At 30.9% G+C, this 18,378-nt stretch overlaps 1 protein-coding gene across 3 annotated transcripts; it reads right to left on the reverse strand.

Annotated features, from left to right (window-relative positions):
* Positions 1–4,380: 4,380 nt before the first annotated feature.
* On the reverse strand, positions 4,381–7,868 carry LOC114165094 (Pentatricopeptide repeat (PPR) superfamily protein). 3 transcript variants are annotated; one of them, XR_003599687.2, is made up of 3 exons: positions 7,602–7,868; positions 5,606–7,091; positions 4,381–4,593 (listed from the first exon to the last, which is right to left on the reverse strand). XR_003599687.2 is itself a non-coding variant. In XM_028049750.2 (2 exons), exons 1-2 carry the CDS (start codon positions 7,689–7,691, stop codon positions 5,931–5,933), a joined length of 1,251 nt encoding a protein of 416 aa, XP_027905551.2. In that variant the 5' UTR covers positions 7,692–7,868; the 3' UTR covers positions 5,489–5,930. The 3 variants fall into 3 exon arrangements, 1 of the variants encoding a protein (XP_027905551.2); XR_003599688.2 differs by lacking the exon at positions 4,381–4,593 and having other exon boundaries at positions 5,489–5,778; positions 5,862–7,091; XM_028049750.2 differs by lacking the exon at positions 4,381–4,593 and having other exon boundaries at positions 5,489–7,091.
* Between the last annotated feature and the right edge of the window lie 10,510 nt (positions 7,869–18,378).

Consider the following 18,378-nt stretch of genomic DNA (forward strand, 5'->3'; position numbering starts at 1 on the left):
CATCATGTGTCCAACCACCAAGCACATCCCATACCTTTATTGGACTTAGTCATTCAAGCCCAAACACCACACCACATGCATATACATCCTATACTTAGAATAAAGCAGCCAAATCACACACACAAGCACACACAAACATGGAACTTCGCATAAACTCGCTTAAGATAGGGACTCTCGCCCAAGCTAGACCCTCAGTCTCGCTTAGGCTAGTCCACCTCGCCTAAGCGAGCTTAAAATAGTAGCATAAACATGTTACCTCGCTTAGGCAAGATCATCTCGCCTGGGCGAGCCATACCATCACTCAAAATAACCGCCACCTCGCCTAACGAGGATTCAAGCAAGCAAAACTCAATTCTCATTGCGACCTCGCTTAGGCAAGTCGTTCTCGCCTAAGCGAGCATCCTGTCGCTCAGAACCCCAATACATCTCGTCTGGGCGAGATATCGTGCTCAGAACACTCAGGTCACTTCGTGTCCTCGCTTAGGTGAGTGTCTCTCGCCCAAGCGAGAGACAAGTCTCTCAACCCTGATACGGGGTCACCTAGGCGAGAAACGCAATATAAAAGCAAAAACGAGGTTCTGCAACTCTCGCTTAGACGAGATACACTCGCTTGGGTGAGACTTGCAGAGTTCTCCCTCTGTTTACGCATACATACCATCCAAAACCATACCAAACCAATCCACAATTATACCAAAACGTAATACAACAGTACCAAACAATTCATACCCAAAAGTAAAACGTATACACATGGTATAAGCACATTTGAATCACACAAAAAATACAGGTTTGGCCACAATCAACCCTTACCGTACCCTAACACCCTCCTTCCCAAAACATACAATGCATAAAGCTTTCTGCATAATATCAATTACACCAATTTTTCAATCCCAGTACCTATAATATACAATTCATATCTTACCCAATCAATTTGAGACTAAAACAACACAGAATCACAATCAGAATTTATATACACATAAAACAACTCCCCTAACCTGAATGTTTGATTGAGATTGGGAAGAAAAGTGAGATTCCTGGGTTGCCAATGATTTGCCACAAACTCTCTCTCAATTCAGCCCCTTACACACCCAAAACCTCAATTTCGTGCTCCTCTCTATACCAATTCACCAGCCAAAACCCTTCCCTTTACCTGATAGGTTCTCTCTACCTTTCCACATTCATTCCAAACTAAGTTTAGTAAAAATAAAAGTTAAGGTCTATTTACCAAGGTTTGAACTCATGACCCTCCAATCATAATGCCAAAGCACAACCACCATGCCAATTCATATTTAGTGATACACTCCAATCAATATAAGTTTACATTGCCAATTCCATACTCATACATATTATTAAAAATAAAAAATAAAACAACAACACATAATTGGCGTACATAGGACTCGAACCCAAGTCCTCTCACACAATCAAAGTACTTTTCAACCACATGAGCTAATACTTTTCCACATCACACCAAACAATAATTAATGTCATAAAGGCACTTTCTACCCACATTTATTAATTAATTAATTATTTAATTAATTAATTTTCACGGGTCTTACATCGCAAGGTTGGCTCTCCCACTCCTTGATTTTTGTTTGAGGTGTATATCGGTAATCCCATAATACTTTAGGTAATTCTTTTACCCATCGTCCTTTCACGGTTCTGAGATGTTTCTTGAGTTTGGTCAAAATAATTTGAACTAATTATGCCTTTGGTCCCCATTTTTGTACGAAAATCACAAAATGGTTCCCCAATTTTATTTTTCTCAATTAGGTTCTTAATTTGAAAATTTCATAATATTTAGTCCTTTTTGTTAATATATTACTAACAACGTTAAATATGTGTCATGTGTCATTTTGTGGCTTTTTTTTAATTTAATTTAATTTAATTTTTTATTTTATTTATTTTTAGTTTTAAAAAAAATCATGTGTCAAGTCAACGTTGCGCCACGTGACAGTGGCAATATGATATGACACTGGGGCAACTTCATGAACCAGCCCAAGGCTGCTCCTTTTAGCAAGGTGGGGAAGACCTTACACTAGATGGTGTAGTCATTAGTGTATAAGCTAACTTGGTTGACGTATATGTCTATGTGCTCGTCAAGGTCCATTGACACATTGTATTTTTCGAATGTCAAGATTTTCTAGTTAGCAAAGAGTTAAGTCTCCATTATTCCCTCTACGAAGGGATGTCATTTTACTGATGCACCGAAGGTGGCATATGAGGTCAGTTTCCTGTTGTGGTGAAATTGTAACTTTGCTTGTTTGTTGGTGTTACCTTGTCCGTCCTGTGAGAATTCACTTAACTCGGGTTGCGAATGGGGAGTGGTTTTTCTTGCTCAAGCTTTTGCTTCATACACACATTTTTTGTTTTTAACGCTCTTATTTCTTTAGCACTTTTTCGTTTTAAGGACTCATTTATCTTCCCAACTCAACAAGGATTGCAGCATGATCCTTATGCTTATCTTCAACTTGTTCCTGACTTGTCATTCTCCTTGTAGTGCCCATAAGGTGTGTAAAGATCTTTCGACCCTACAGTAGGCACCAAACTGTTCTTACAAGGAACAAGGGATCTAAGCACACCTTCATGTCTTCAATTAGAAATCTTCCCTCTTCTTTAAGTCTTCTCGACACCAAGCACTTCCTTAGCTTTTAGCCTTCTCGGCTTATCGAATGTACTTAGAGAAGACATTTTGATGCTCAAGTAAGTTTTTGGTCAATTCGGGTGTAAGCAAGAAATACAAAATTTATGAACCACCTACCTTTCACCCGTGTAGTAAAGCATTTTGGCCACGGTTATTTTGGCTCTGTGGCTTCAGTTCTACACCCGAAGTATAACAGATAGTTGATACCCGCAAGTCATGGGTATTTTAATACCCATTAATGAATGAGTCGAATGCGAATATCATACTATTCGTACCCGTGAGTATTTGTTACTCATAAAAAATTAAAATTTAATTTATTTTTTATTAAGTTAAATTTAATTAAAATTAAAATTTAATTTATATTTTATTGGATTAAATTTAATTTAAATCAAACTTTAATTTATATTTAATTTTATAATTTTTTGTAATTTCATTCTAAAAATTATAAAATATCTATTTTTAAATATTCACAAGTATCCACGGGTACCCACAAGTTTTAAAATATCCGCTGATATTTTTTAAATAGGTACCCGACGAATAAATAGGCGAGTAGCAGATGTATTCTTTCGTTATAGGTCGGATTGTAGATAGACATTATCTGTACCCTACCCGACCCATTACCATCTAAGGAGAAACCAAACGAAGTTCTTATCATTTCATTTAAATTGGATGTTATGGTTATGTTTAGTTTTCTAATTATAAACTTGTTTTTCATCAAAGAAGGACGTCTTTGAACATCATGTGTGCAACGAGAATCATAATAAGGGTGGGAAAGCCTCAAACTTCTAATCCCATAACTGGATTAATCGTTTTTGACATTTTTTTCTTCGAGAACATAGTAAAGGACAATGTTGTTGGTAGGGATGTCAACAGGGCGAGTAAGGTATGGGTAGTAGCTCCTCCTACCGTACCCGCTAGATAAATATTTGCCCCGTACTCGTATCCATATTTGTCGGGTATCCGTTATGCGGGTACCCGCATAACTTTTTAATATCCACAAATATCTACCGGTACCTGCCGGTATTTACAAAAAAAATAAATATAAATATATAACAACATATTTTAATCATAAATTCAAATAAAATACAATACATAACATTCATAAATTTTAAACAAAGTCCAAATAACTCATTTAAATAGTGTTGAATAACAATTTATAAAGAAATATTTTTTTTAAAACTAATTGATAAAAAAAATAACTCATTCAAAATCAATATGTTAATATTTTAATCATGTTATTTTATTTTTTTTTAATTTAAATTAGAGGGTACGAGTATCCACAGATATGGATATATGATACACGTACCCATCACGTTGACATGCGGGTATTAAAAGTACATGTACCTGTTATCCGCGTGTATTCATTTACAATATCTATTTCCTATTCATTGCAGATTTTATCCGCTAATACCCGCAGGTACAGATTTTTTTGACATCCCTAGTTGTTGGTAATAAAAAATAATATAAGTAGTAATTTAAAAAAGTATAATTTTTTCATGCGTAAAAGATAGATAATAAAACTTATACAAAATTTAAATATTAAAATTACACTTAATTTAAGTGTAATGTTTTTAGCCCAAAATTAATTTCCGTGAGTGCGGTGTAAGCGATACTAAACTTGTTCACGTGTTCTTGGATTTGAAGTTTGTATATGTAAAAATTATACTTTGAAAGTCAAACCTCACTAAAAAGGTGGTCTACAAGGTTTATGTAGCAGATTAATCATCAAAGAAGTCGATGAATGATGTCTTCAAATAGTAAGGTTACTTGAAAAAATAAATAACCTTCTTTTGAATCAAATTACAATAAAAGAAATCTTCTACATAAAAATTGGGAAATTAGTCACATATGTAGTAAATGTTGAATTTGTTACGGTCCTTCTTCTAAAATGCTCTGCTTCTACATCTTATGAAGGACACATATCCAACACAGGCTTCAAAGGCTAAAAACTCCAACTATTGATTAGAAAATAAGATAATGTTAGATATTTTGAGAGAAATACAACACTAATGAGACATAAACCCAATCCTCACATACGGGATTAACACTATCTCTAATCCAAAATTTTAAGACAATGGATTTATGGATCTTCATCTTTATATAGTGTTCAACTTTCTCATTTTTTTTTTAATATAGAACTTAGACTCACATTTGGATTCCCAACAAATAAGTTCCCTTCAAAACAAGGGAATACTACAACAAAACACAATATGACGACATGGATAAACAAGTGCATATAACAAGGGCTTTCCTTATGAGCCAAAAGAGGAAGCGCAACTACATGGTAGTTTGGACACTAGAAATGTAACTCGACAAAGATAAGTAAATTGCAAATATCCCAACCCTGCTTCTCTCCACCCTCCATGGTTGATCTTCATGAAAATACATGTAAAACTTACAAAAGCATGATTAAAAATTCAACAGTGTTCTGACTTCAAGTCCATTAAGATAATGTCGTTAGAGTCAATCATCGCATCTGAAGTATTGTCTACTTTGAAACCCAAAACTCCAATCACGATTTTATTCATAAAAGGCGCTTCAAATAAATATGTGAAACTATTGGATGTATCGGAACAAGTCTCCCAGACGAGGTTTAAGGGGAACTGGGATTTGTCTTTGAAACTATTTTTCCATTCCTTCTAGCTGAGGGCTAAGGAAACGAGTTCGTCTTTGAAATTTCATTTTCATTCCCATGGACAAGACTATTGTACCGATATTAAGTCTATTGAGATAACATCGCTAAGATTAATTACCATTGAAAAACAGATCGACAAAATCTATATGTTTCCATAACAACTTTACGACACATGGCAATCCCAAAAAACTAACGGATTTCAATTAACAATAAGATTTGAAATAAATAATCTATTAAGAAAGAAAATATGTATGCCGGGATAAGCAATCTTGTATTATAAGAGTTGCTCACATTGAGAATGCACAAATTTGTTAAGCAATGATCATTCTTACCAAGTTTCAGTTCCTCGAAGCTTTCTTCAAAATAGGATGCATCTAATATTTCATTCAACCTCAAGTATGCATCACAATATGCTTTACAACACACTGTTTCCACCTTGACTCTGAACCCTCAAGTGCATCCACCATATGGAAAAGTTTGTTTCAAGTTAACTGCATAGTGAATGCTGTATAGAACCAAGCTCTATATGTAAGACTCAAATTCTATGAAAAAAAAATGCAGAGACAGATAGTTAGTTCTTTGTTTTACCAGAGAACAACTCAGTAAGAGTATCCCAGTTGGCTAGAACTTGAATGGACCTAAACATCCAGCATTTAGTTAGTAGTTCCAAAATATCTGGTCCCTTCTGTAATGTTTCTTGAGATACTTTTGTATCAAAGCACGGTAAGTCCATTTCCTTTGTTGTGTCTTAAACTCCAAAAATGCTTCAGAACTCATTTGAAAGTCCCCTTTACCTAAGGCCTCATACACAAACGGATCTGTCAACAACATTGGAGAATCATCCAAGTTCATTTTGTTCAGAACAAAGTCCAAGTTCCTTCCAAGCCCTCTATCCAAGTATGCATCAACTACACACCCAAAAGTAACTAGATCAGGAATGACCCTCTCATGTTCCATATGTTGAATGCTAAGGTGAAGATCCCAGAACAAAGCCATCCTTGAGAAGGCTAAAGCACGAATATTAAAGGTTGTAATATCAGGACGGAACCCAGATTCCACCATTTGTAGAAATTCTTTCTGCAAGCTTTTCATCTTGAAATTTGCAGCATAAGAAAGTAACAAAAGGTTCCATAGCAGATTTCCGACATCTTTCCTACCTAGACCAACATCTCTTAGGAACTCACCCAATTCATAGAATTGTCTGTCCCTTGTATATGCAGAGGCCATGGCCCGAATCACTTCCCTCTCTATCATAAATCTCGATCTCTTTAACCGCCCATAAGCATGCTCCATGTCTTTCAAAGAACCAAAAATGCTATAATACAAAACAAAAGCATTAGCAGTTTTAGAAGAGACATGAACACCTCTTGAAGCCATTTCCTTTGCCATATCTTCCATTAACTCAAGCTGTCCTTCTCTTCCAAAACAAGAGATAGCCAACGAGTAAACATTAGGTAATATACTGAATTTCCTCATATCCACATAGCGTAGGATATTGACCACTTCATCGAATTTTCCATGTTTTGCATAAGCATCAAATAGTCTTGAAATAAATTCAACAGAAGGTACAAAAGAACTATATAGGAGCTGCTCCCATGTAGTCTGTGCTTGAGGAAAGAGACCATTTTCTGTGTAATGTAGCATCAAAACACACAAAGAAGTCTGTTTTGGCATAGAAACATCAACTTTGGTATCATGAAAAACCCCATCAGATTGAGGAAACATTCTTTTCCTACTATTGTTTTGAACCAATGAAGAACTATCTACACTGCTGTGTGTACCATCAAAAGCTCCTTTCTCATTCCTCCTCCAGATTATCTGTTCAACGCCCATCCGAAAGTATATAAAATACTGGAAAACACTAAAAAGTCTCTCATCCAATTATAGATTTCTACATAACTGACTTTTATAATAATTAATTTAAAAGCCATACATAAAGTGATTCTTAATTGGTTGACTTGAGCATATAACAAAAAAAAAAAAAAAACTGAAAAGATTTCATAAATTCAAGAGTAAATAGCTCATATAAAGATTGTTTTTTTAATATCAGAAGCAGATATGTACAATACATTTGTTAATTTTCACAGTAATTTCCTAAACAAATACCCATTGCGTTTTCAAGAGTGGGGATTCTTAAAAATTAAACTCAAATTCAAAGAGCAGTTGACACAGATGAATTTGGTCCCTATTGAAACAGCCCGCAGGAAAAATCAAAGATCAAATTCAAGACAAAAAGCATATGGGCTTATACTAAATATGGGCACTCTAAGAGCATGTTTGGATCAAATAAACAAAGAATTCTTAAAGAAGTGATAAAAAGTGGAAAACCTTGTTGTGTTGTTGAGGAGCGCCACTGGGAGAGTCCTTCAGCAGAATGGACATACGAGAAGAGGGGAGTGTTAAAGAATTTATTTCCATTGAAAACGAGGATGTTGCAAGAGTTCAAGGAAGAAGAAATCATGTGAACAGTGAGTGAGTGAATCGAAGATGTTTTTACGCAAAAACCTTGTCTTTGTTTTGTGTGAGGTTGTTAGAGTCCAGGCCAACCAATAACTAGGACCCTTATCTGTTCAATGATGCTTTCAGAAACCCATTTTCGTTATCTATCTTTGATTACAAGTAGAAATTAGAGTCAAATACTCTCTGGGCATAATAATTTTGTAAAGAAACAAAAAGCTTCTACTTGGAAGAAATAATGAAAAAGAAGTTTGTATAAAAACTGAGAGACAAACTTATGATTAACTTTTTTGCATTGGATTTGAATTCAAATTCTGTCAAATACTTCATGTCATGTTTTATTATTTTATTACCTTCTTACACTTTACTGTATATTTATATTTTCTTATTACTTTTTGGAAGATTTTTTATTAACTGATTTTCTATACTTTTATGACGCGTTTTTAAAGATATTTTATTCATTACATTTACCATTTTTTTCGATGTTTGTTTGTAAAGAAATTCATATATTTTTAAAGTATTACTAAACAAAAAATACAAAATAAGTTAAATGTTTTATGACTTTCAATTGATAATCAATTTCTTTAAATAGTATTGTATATAACGTATTTAACATTTATAGAAGTAAAAATTATTAAATATACAATTGTAATTTTTTATTATTTTTATTAAAATAAAAATAATTTCACATAAATTATTTAATTTTGCTATTATTTTTCTATAAATATAATTCTGGCTATAATATTTTCTTGAAAGTATACATACTTTTCTAAATAGTTCATTAATGTAAATAACTAAATTCTTGAATGCAGTTTTATTTGTTAATATTTTGAAATGTTTTTATATATTATTATTAAAATCTATCTGTTACCAAAAATGAAAAGCTTGAATTACATAAAACCTCAAAATTAAATGTAAAATCACTAAATAATCAGTGTAGAAAAGTTTTACCTTTCCATATGAAAAATAAGAAAAAGAATTATAAAAGAGAAAATAGGAAAGTTTAATATAAAGTCTAGGGTAGAAAATTACATGCAAAAGCAGAAAATTAAACGCAAAAAAAAAAGTAATATTATTGAAAATAAAACAAATCAACCACAAATTTAAGAACAAAATGAATCAAAAATCTTCAAATTTTTATTTGATTATGCTACTATGAGTTAATTCTCAAATAAGTGGTTTTCCATTATTGGAGAAGACAAAATGTGACAGAGAAGAGAAAAGAGTACAACAAAGGAATATGAAAAGACAAAAACTAAAACAAGAAAAAAAAGGAAAGAGAGAAAAGGAAAAACTAAAATTCTGGGTAACTTTTCAGATGATTTTTGTTTAGAGTTTATAGCACATTAAATGTTTTATATAGTCTCTAAAGTGTGAAGCTAATTTGGACCTAGTCCTTGAAGGCAATTACAATAGATGAGCCAATACAAGGAAATGTCAAATCCATAGATTCTATTTATCATTTTTCAACAAATTTGTTTCAACTTCTAAAATCATTGATGAATCTATAAAGAAAATTATGACTAAAACAATAATTGAAGGTCAGATGATCTAAAAAATGAAAAAAAAAACGTCACAAAAACCTAATTTATTACTAAAAATATATAAATGAGCTAAAAACTAAAAATAAAGAATTTGGAAAGTCTTTAAAAGTGTGTATAAAATGTGTTATCATATATTTCATCATTTTGGCATAAGAAGTTTTATATGGAAAGTTATGATATAATATTTAAAAGTGTTTTTTTTTTGCCTCTTTGGATTACAAATTACAACTTATCATAATTGTTTCTTTTCATAGTCAAATTGCACACACTTTCTTGATAAAATTATTCAATTCAAATAAAAAATCAAATAAACTATTGGCGCATCTAAAGATTCCTCAAACGATCTATCATTGTACTAAATCCTATGTGACTTCATTTTTTTCTTAACTGTACAAGAAACATGTTATTAGAATGGTCATAGAGTATATATGAATTCAAACATATAATCACTTGTCATTAAAATTGAACACATTGATGATCCATCAAATTATCTAGTAAAAATTAACATATTAGACCTTCTGATGACACTCGTTTGGTTAGACAGTCAGATGAAGGTCACCAGGTTAGATTATCTAGCATTTACCATGTTAAACATTTTGGTCATTATTGTTAGCACAAGTGACCTTGGTGCATGGATTTGATGAAGCTAATGCATGAGATCATGTGTGATTGATGAAGACTTAATGAAGATTTAAAGTGATTTGTTGTTGATCAAGCTTGGAGTGTATTGGATTTGAAATTGACATGAAGATCACAAAGCTAGAAGATTGGACTCAATCGTACACTATATGACATAGTGTAGATGTCCTTTGTATTTTGTCTATCTTTTCAATCTGTTAAAATGGATTTTAACAAGTTAAAAAACTTGTTGCATGTAGTTTTGGTATGAACGTATTCAGTAAGTTGAATTGCTATGAAATTGGTTAATTTCACTTATGTTAAGTAAAATTAACAGATTGGTTGTTACTTTTCTTCCAGGTGTTTCCTAGTTTGATTCCAGGCCTACGAGTGGGATCTTATTGTGCTGGGTTTGAGACTCTTGTGGGATTCAAGAATCTTGGTGTTTTTGTTTAATTCAGAAGTGTAATCTTTGTGAGATTGTGTAATTCTTTTGATATAGTGCATTGTTAATAAACTAGATGTAGCTCAGATTTGAGTGAACCAGTATAAAAACCATTGTGTGATTCTCTCTCCCTTACTTTGTTCTTCATTTTATCTTAAAGAAATCTTGTTTAATCAATCTTTGCAAGGTTTTCGTGTGTTTAAATGTAATCTGGTGGTGCAACTAAATTTGATATATCAATTGAAATCAATCTTATATGATAATGCATGCTCTTTGAGTGAGTTTGATGATTTGCATTTTTCTGCAGAATATCAGTATACTGATTTCATATTTCAATATGTTGAATAATACTTTATGAACAAATTAATCTATTGTTTTTGTTTTTCAATCAACTCAAATGTGTGGTCTTGCATCAATAAACATCTTATTTGTTGGTTAATTGAATTTAAACAGAAAGGTTTTAACAAGTTTTAATTGAGCATATTTTTAAGTACTCAACCAATTCAGTCCCCCTTCTTAGCTAAGAAAGTTATTTTAAACCTACAATTAAACTATGAGCCATGTAAGTTGTACTACATGTTATATATTTATCATATATAGATGATTTCATTTAACTTATGATTTATTATGATAGTTACATAGACAAATTGAGTTTGGAGCAAGGAAAATCCGAAATATATGGATTAGTTGAGCCTTAATCATTGCAGAACATTGGAAATACCAAGGTCCAAATCCAATCATGTTTGCAAACATAGATGAGTGACTCCCAAATAAATATTTAATTGGCTCTATACATTAAATGGCTATTTTTAATGATTGTGTATTTTTAAAATTATGGTAATTATTCAACTAATTGTTTGTCATTGTAGGTCTCATTCATTGTAATTATATCTGAGGATTATATTATAGTATAATTTTGTTAACTTCACATAAAACTCAACCAGAAAATGAAAAACTTATTAAAAGGATAAATTTTATATTTTTTATTAGATTTATGACTAACATGTGTCTTCACTTTAGTTAGAGTTGTAACTGACCAAATGTTTCAAGTAAAAGGAATAACAATGTCACTATAATTCATATACCATACAGTTATACATTTTTTAATACATTGAATAATTATTTTATGTCCAAGTTACATCAAATTAATTTGCTTCACTTCTTTATTATTCTAGTGTAATAAGTAAGTTGATTTTTTCGAATATGGCTATTATGTAACGTCCCATTTAATAAATCAACTTACTTAAATGACACGTCACACAGTACAATAATACAAGCAAAGGTACGGAGTAGGGACTCACTCCCCCAACAATAACCAAAGTAAAAAGAATAATCCTAGGGCACACCACGATGCCAAACAAGACAAGGTACGAGGTTTAAAGTAACTAGTAGCACAACACAAAACAAAGTAATACATGGGCCATAGCCCTAGCAAAAGACATAAGAAGAATAGCCCAAGTCCAGTCAACTACGCAGCGGAACCATCGCCCTGTTGGCCACGGGTGTTCCTCGCATCTGCTCACATCAACAAGTTGATGTTCATCACAAAAGAGAGAACCACACAGCATCACACACAACAAACAACAGAAGGGTAAGCTAAAGCCAAAACAGTGTTATCATGTAATCAGATATGCCCTCACAATCAAATATACATACATCATCCAAGCATGTTATGACCTTTCAATCCAATACACTAAGACTCGACTCGACTCATCCGGATACATATAACCTGGTCGGATTCAGCGGATGCTTGCACTTGTGGTGGATACCTCTGCTCACCCCCAAGCTGCTCATCGCCGAGCTATGTGTTACAATTGTTACAATGAATCAATTCCCTCACACACAAGGTTAGCCCTTAATGAGTTTCAGGCCTCCTGCTACTCTCATCACAGGAGTCAGTCCGCTCTAAGTGAGACTAACTGACTCCTTAAAGTGTCAGGATGCAATCCTTACCTTAAATCCTTACCAAGTTCTATAGATGGGGCACCACCATGGATACCCATTAATAGGGGCCATGAAATTATGTCCCGACCACTGAAGCACGACCTTGAAGTCTCACCTAGAAACTCCAAGGAATTACGCACTGACTCATACCAAATATATTCATACAACCAACTAACATTAATCATGCATTCAAACCTTGGGTCAACATCTGTAACCAAATTCTCATTCGTATTCCATGTTGGATTATACCTCCTTTTTCACCAATCTCATGAGTATAGAGCCTCATCTCATACCAATGCCATTGCCATTTCAATAACATCCCTCTCATTCACTTTATATGCTAAGGCCACATCAATAAATCAATTCAACCCATACCCCATATATCCCATGCCATTTCTCATACTTCATACTTAAAACACATCAATAAATCAACCAAACAATTCATAACACTCAAAAGAAGAAAATAACAAGGCTTACATCTCATCTCGCTCAGGCTAGAAGCCCTCGCTCAGGCGATAGGGGTTCCCTCGCTCAAGCGACAAGCCCTCGCTTAGGCGAGATCGCGATAGAGGCAATGGAAGGTTTCTCGCGCACTCGCTTAGGAGAGCCCTCCCTCGCCTAAGCGAGCCCAATCCTTGCCTAAAGGTGAGGTCCTTCGCCTGAGCTGCAACTGCAGCAACAAACCTCGAGCTCCCACGCGAGCTCGCTTAGGCGAGCGTCTTTCGCTTGAGCGAGATAGCACCTCGCTCAAAACTAATACCCTTCGTCTGAACAAGAGCTCGAGCGCGAGCTGGGGTTTGTTCTCTACAAGTCTCGCCTAGGCGAGACCGGGCCGCTTGGGCGAGAATAACAGGTCACGCCACTGTTCATCCTGCATCAGCTATATTGTCATACTCAACAATATTTCCAGACATCTCATACGTTCACAACAACATGCAAATTCAACCAATCACGATACAAACGCACTATCAAGAAGTCGCATCACACAAACAGAGGATTCTATCTTTCCTTACCTGGAAGGGTTTAGCAGAAGACTCCTAGACTAACTGATTTAGCACAGCAGCTCCGATGCTACCTCAGGGACGACTTAAGGAGGTGAAAAGGAAAACACTGGTTCGAACTCGCTTGACCAAGGTGACACTAAACCCTAACGGAGTGACGACTGTGGCTCTAAGCACCAAAGTAGCAAATTCTGAAAGTGTAGAATGAGTGAATTAGGGCAGACTTTGGGGTAGTTTTATCCTTTGGGCCAACCCTTAGGCCCAATAGCTTAAAAGCAACCCTTAAAACTTTAGGACAGAAAACTGGACCTTACATATTACATAATTTATTAAATGATAATCATCATTTATAAGTATTATTGATGCCTAGGCAGAGATAACACATTTTAACATTGAGTAAACTGTATTTTAATTTTATGATTATTGCATACTAATGTAAGTTAAATGTTAAAGGTCTTCAATGATGAATTTACATTATCGCAATAGAACATCATTCAAATAAGAAAATAATGAACAACCTCCCTCCTCTAACATATGTAGAATAATTGAGATTTATGTTTAACTTATTTATAGGTTATATCAGACAATTTTTATTAAAATAATTTAAAGTTATATTGTGTTGAGATTTTTCTTTATTTTAAGTTTTGGTTTCAAACCCAAAGCAAATATTTTCTTTTTCTTTTATTAATGTTCACAATTTATGTTGGATCATGCACTAACTGATGTAAATTTATACTAGATTTAGTCAAGTTCAACATAAAGTTATATAGATAAACATGTTCTGATATAAATTTTGGATATTTCTTCATTTATTTTTATCCACTTTTAACGTTAGTGTGTCTAGATTAAAAAAAAATGAAATTTTTACGTGAAAGTTTTTATTCAACCAAAATTTACATCATTTACATGTGTTGGAGTATTATCTCATAAAAAAACCAAAAGTATGCCACGTAAAAAACATTATATAATCTTCAAATCCAAAATTTTAGAAACTTTAAACCATTTTGGAAGTACTTACTTAAAATTTCAATTTCAAACAAATTCCACGAACTCCTAACTTATAAAAGATGATAAGGTGAGTCAAATGATTCAATTCATTAATACACTTGATTCCATCTTCATCTCGTTAGGTTAGACGAATTAATATAAATTAATAAAATAATAAGAGATTAAAGTATATTTTACCTTAACAACTAATAATTAAAGATGACAAAAATAGGTCAATCTATCATAGCTTTACTTGTTTATTGGTCATGTTTCGCTTTAGACACTTCGATGACGAATTAATCATGCTTTAAAAAAAAATGAAATGTGCTAAACAAAACAATTGACTAGTTAGTTTATGAAGTTGATGATTTTTAACACAAATTGCATAAAAATGAAAAAACTATGAAGCAAATTGGTTGATGGCTTCTATGGTAAACACAATCATAGGTACACTGAATCAATCCAATTAGTCTGACCTTTCAGATAGAAAAATAATGTTGAATTTGATTTAGAACTTCATCAGATTAAATTAGTATAAACTAATTATATTATATAATGATTTTATAACTTTCCTCAATCTGTTTATGTAAAAATATTCAATAAAACGCTCAATATAAAAGTAACACTTAAAGTTTAGTAAATATATTTTATTAAATAATTAGAATTTTTTATTAAGTTTCAATAGTCCATCGTTTAATAGTTGAGGTTAAAAATAATCTAATTATATCTTTCATTTTTAATCTTCAGAGATAATTTTTAAAGATAAAATCTTAAAAAAAAATTTGAATTCCAAAATATTTTTCTCCAAATAAATAATACTGTAGATTTGACGATTGATCTATTCATTCTAAAGATGAACACATAATTTCTCTTTGAATAATTTGAGGTTAAAATGGCATTAAAACTTATTCCAAACTCAGTTTTTTTCTTTGTTAAATTATAATTTTTTAGTCCCCTTAAATTATTAATCCACTATATATCTCTTTCATTTTTTTATGATTTTTGTGTCTGCATTTTTTTTTTATAAAATAACATTTTAATTCAATTCTAATTTCATCTACATTTATTTATTTTTGTTTAATAGGTCTTGGATCTAACATATTCATTTAAAAAACAAAAAACAAATACTTCAATTAATTAAAACATACAATTTAGAAATACACACTTGCAAAATTTAAATTTAAACAAAAATCATAAGATTTTCCAAAATACGGGATTAAAATAATAGAAGAAGGGCCAAAATTAAGAACAAAATCTAGAAGAGAGAAAAGTTATAATTAATATTTTCTTATTCAACAATTGGAATTCACAATTTCCTCTACCAAAAAAATGGAATAAAAGTTCACAACTCTCACGTGGTTTGAGTCAAAGATCAAGCTTCCTTCACGGGTCTAGTTGGAATCATGTTTTATTATTTTCATTTAATTAATTAATTAATTAAATCAAATCAAATCAAATTTCAAAGTTTGACTATGCTGGTGCACGCACTTCGTTGGAAATGCCGCATTGTGTAAATAACGAAACAGTTTTTTTTTTTTTTTTGTTATACAAAAAATACTTTTTCACATTTTACCCTTTTTATAAGTAAATTTCTTTTTGCCATAAAGTTCTTTCCGTTAAAAAAAACTCTAAAATAATATAAATCAATTTTCTTAAAATATGGGTCGAGTTTGAATTATGTATTTATATTTTATATAGAAACAATAATTAATTATTTCTTATGGAGATTAATTTTAAATGAAACTGACAATATTTTTTTTATCGATAACACATTTAAAAAGATAAAAGATAAAATTAGTTACTCATTCCATCACCCAAATCTTTAATATTATTATTTGTTTTAGTTTTTTTAGGGTTTAGGGAATATAATTGAAAGAAAATAGGTATGCCTAAAAATTAGTTACAATGGCATGGTCCAAGTTAGAGTATCAATGTTAGATCACAGTATAGAGATGCTAGAAGGAGAATTAAAATTTTAAATCTATTTCATTATGTGTAATTTTAATTTCAAAATTATTAGTTTACTACTTAACCCCAACTTTGATAAGATGTAGTTTGAATTTATTAAAAAAATTTGAGATTAGAAATGTGTGAAGAAAATATAAGATAAATTGAATTAGTTTGAACTCATTCTTCACGTTCAAATGAAAGAAAAGAATTAGTCAAAATTAAAAGCAAGGTCGATCTGTGGAATGTTAAAAACGGCTTTGACGAACGGTCACGCCCATTCAAACACATTTCCAATGCATGGAACCAAATTTGGCAGCTACAGTTTTTTATTATTATATATAAAATATTAAATTTAAGTATAGAACGCCAACAAACAGAAAAATTAAAAAAATTTGAGTAAATAATATATTTACTCACGGTATAAGGAAGTTTTTACAGTATTATTATATTACATGTTTAAATAAGTTATGTAAAGTCGAATATTTTCAAACGAGTCTTTATTAAATGTTTTTATTTTATTAAATAATTAAAACATTTTTTATTTTTATTTAAGCATTTTGTTGTTTGATTTTTATCTAACGTGATATGATAATTATAATTATTTTTTCTTTAATTAATTAGAAGTAGGAGATGTGTTGACGATAAAGTTAAACTATAAGGTATTTAGGTGAAGGTGAAAATATGTTTGTTCATGAGGAGTTGGTGGTGAATTTTATCAATCTCTCTTCTAAAAACAATTATTAGATGAACACCTAAAAGAATTATTTGATGAACACCTTCTAATATAATATACTTAAAATCAGTTGAATCAAATTTAAAAAAAAAAAGCAATTTAAATGGAAATAAAATAATTAAAAAAAAATTTAATTTATACACACTTTAGGTATAATTTATATCAAATGAACACTTGTAATATAAAGTATACATTTGGTAAAGGCCGATTCAATGGATCTATATTCGTAGTATCTAAAACGGGTTGAATCAAATTGAAAAAAAGAAAAGTGGCAATTTAAATTGAAATAAACTAATTTAAATTTGTAACTTAAAATGAATTTAGATTAGGTAAAGTTATGCATTTATCCATTTTTAAATATAATAACTACAATTAAATAATGAAGTGATATTTATTTATCAACATATATATATATATATATATATATATATATATATAAGAATTTATATATCAAATAACTACGTATAAAAATTGAAATTAAATTCATTTACGCTATTTAACATTTAAGAAATATGTATTATTTAAAAGTTTTTAAAATTTTGTTTTTTTTTTATTTTCTCTTCAATTGGGATAAAATATCTTTTGATCTAATATAGGGTCCAGTAAGACCACTTTCTTGTCCATTTGCGTTATTATATATATATATATATATATATATATATATATATATATATATATATATATATATATATATATATATATATTCCAACATAAATAGTTGTAGTTCTTTTAATGAGATTCTTTTGAAAAATCCAAATCTTGAATAGATATATGATAAAAAAGAATCTATTTGACGGGTTTAACATCTTCAATTAAAAAAAAAAAGGTTTTATGGACAAAATACAGTTTTACTAGAGTAAAAAACATAAATTTACTTATAGAATTAAAAAAAATCTTCAATAAGATTTATTTAAAATATAGTTAAATCAAAATAAAAATACAATGTTTTTTATATTTCTGAAAATGTTTACAGAAAAATTATATATGAATTTCTTAAAAATTACGGAAACTGTAAAAATAATAAAATATTATTAAAGTAAAGCATTTCTGAGTTTCTCAACACATTCTTTCTTGTACAAATTCTATTATTAGTTAAAGAAAAATATACCTCATATGCTTTTACAAAGAAATGAAAAAAATTATTAGGTTATAGGATGTATAATATGGTAAAAAGAAGAAGATTAAAAGTATTTAATAAATGTATATATAAGAATCATTAACCTTAGCTAAAACTATTGAAAAGAAAAAATAGTGATCATTAGAGAAATCCGTTAAGATTATAAATTTTAAAACACAGTAAAAAAATGTGTTAAGAAGAGATTAGAAAGTGTGATGTGATTGTTGTGAAGATTTGTCTTGAATTAATTCCATAAAAAAAGGGTCATAGAATTGAATCACTTTCATTTTGACCACTCATTGATTTCCC

This window comes from Vigna unguiculata, chromosome 10, assembly GCF_037176805.1.
Source record: "Vigna unguiculata cultivar grain cowpea cultivar isolate G323 ecotype 2 chromosome 10, ASM3717680v1, whole genome shotgun sequence".
Lineage (NCBI taxonomy): Eukaryota > Viridiplantae > Streptophyta > Magnoliopsida > Fabales > Fabaceae > Vigna > Vigna unguiculata.

What these genes read in the sequence shown, in the direction of transcription:
- LOC114165094 (XM_028049750.2), bottom strand. Translation starts at nt 7,691, where the DNA reads ATGGAAATAAATTCTTTAACACTCCCCTCTTCTCGTATGTCCATTCTG. An exon ending in CTCCTCAACAACACAACAAG is followed by an intron (nt 7,092 to 7,601) that starts GTTTTCCACTTT and finishes GGCGTTGAACAG; the next exon opens with ATAATCTGGAGGAGGAATGA.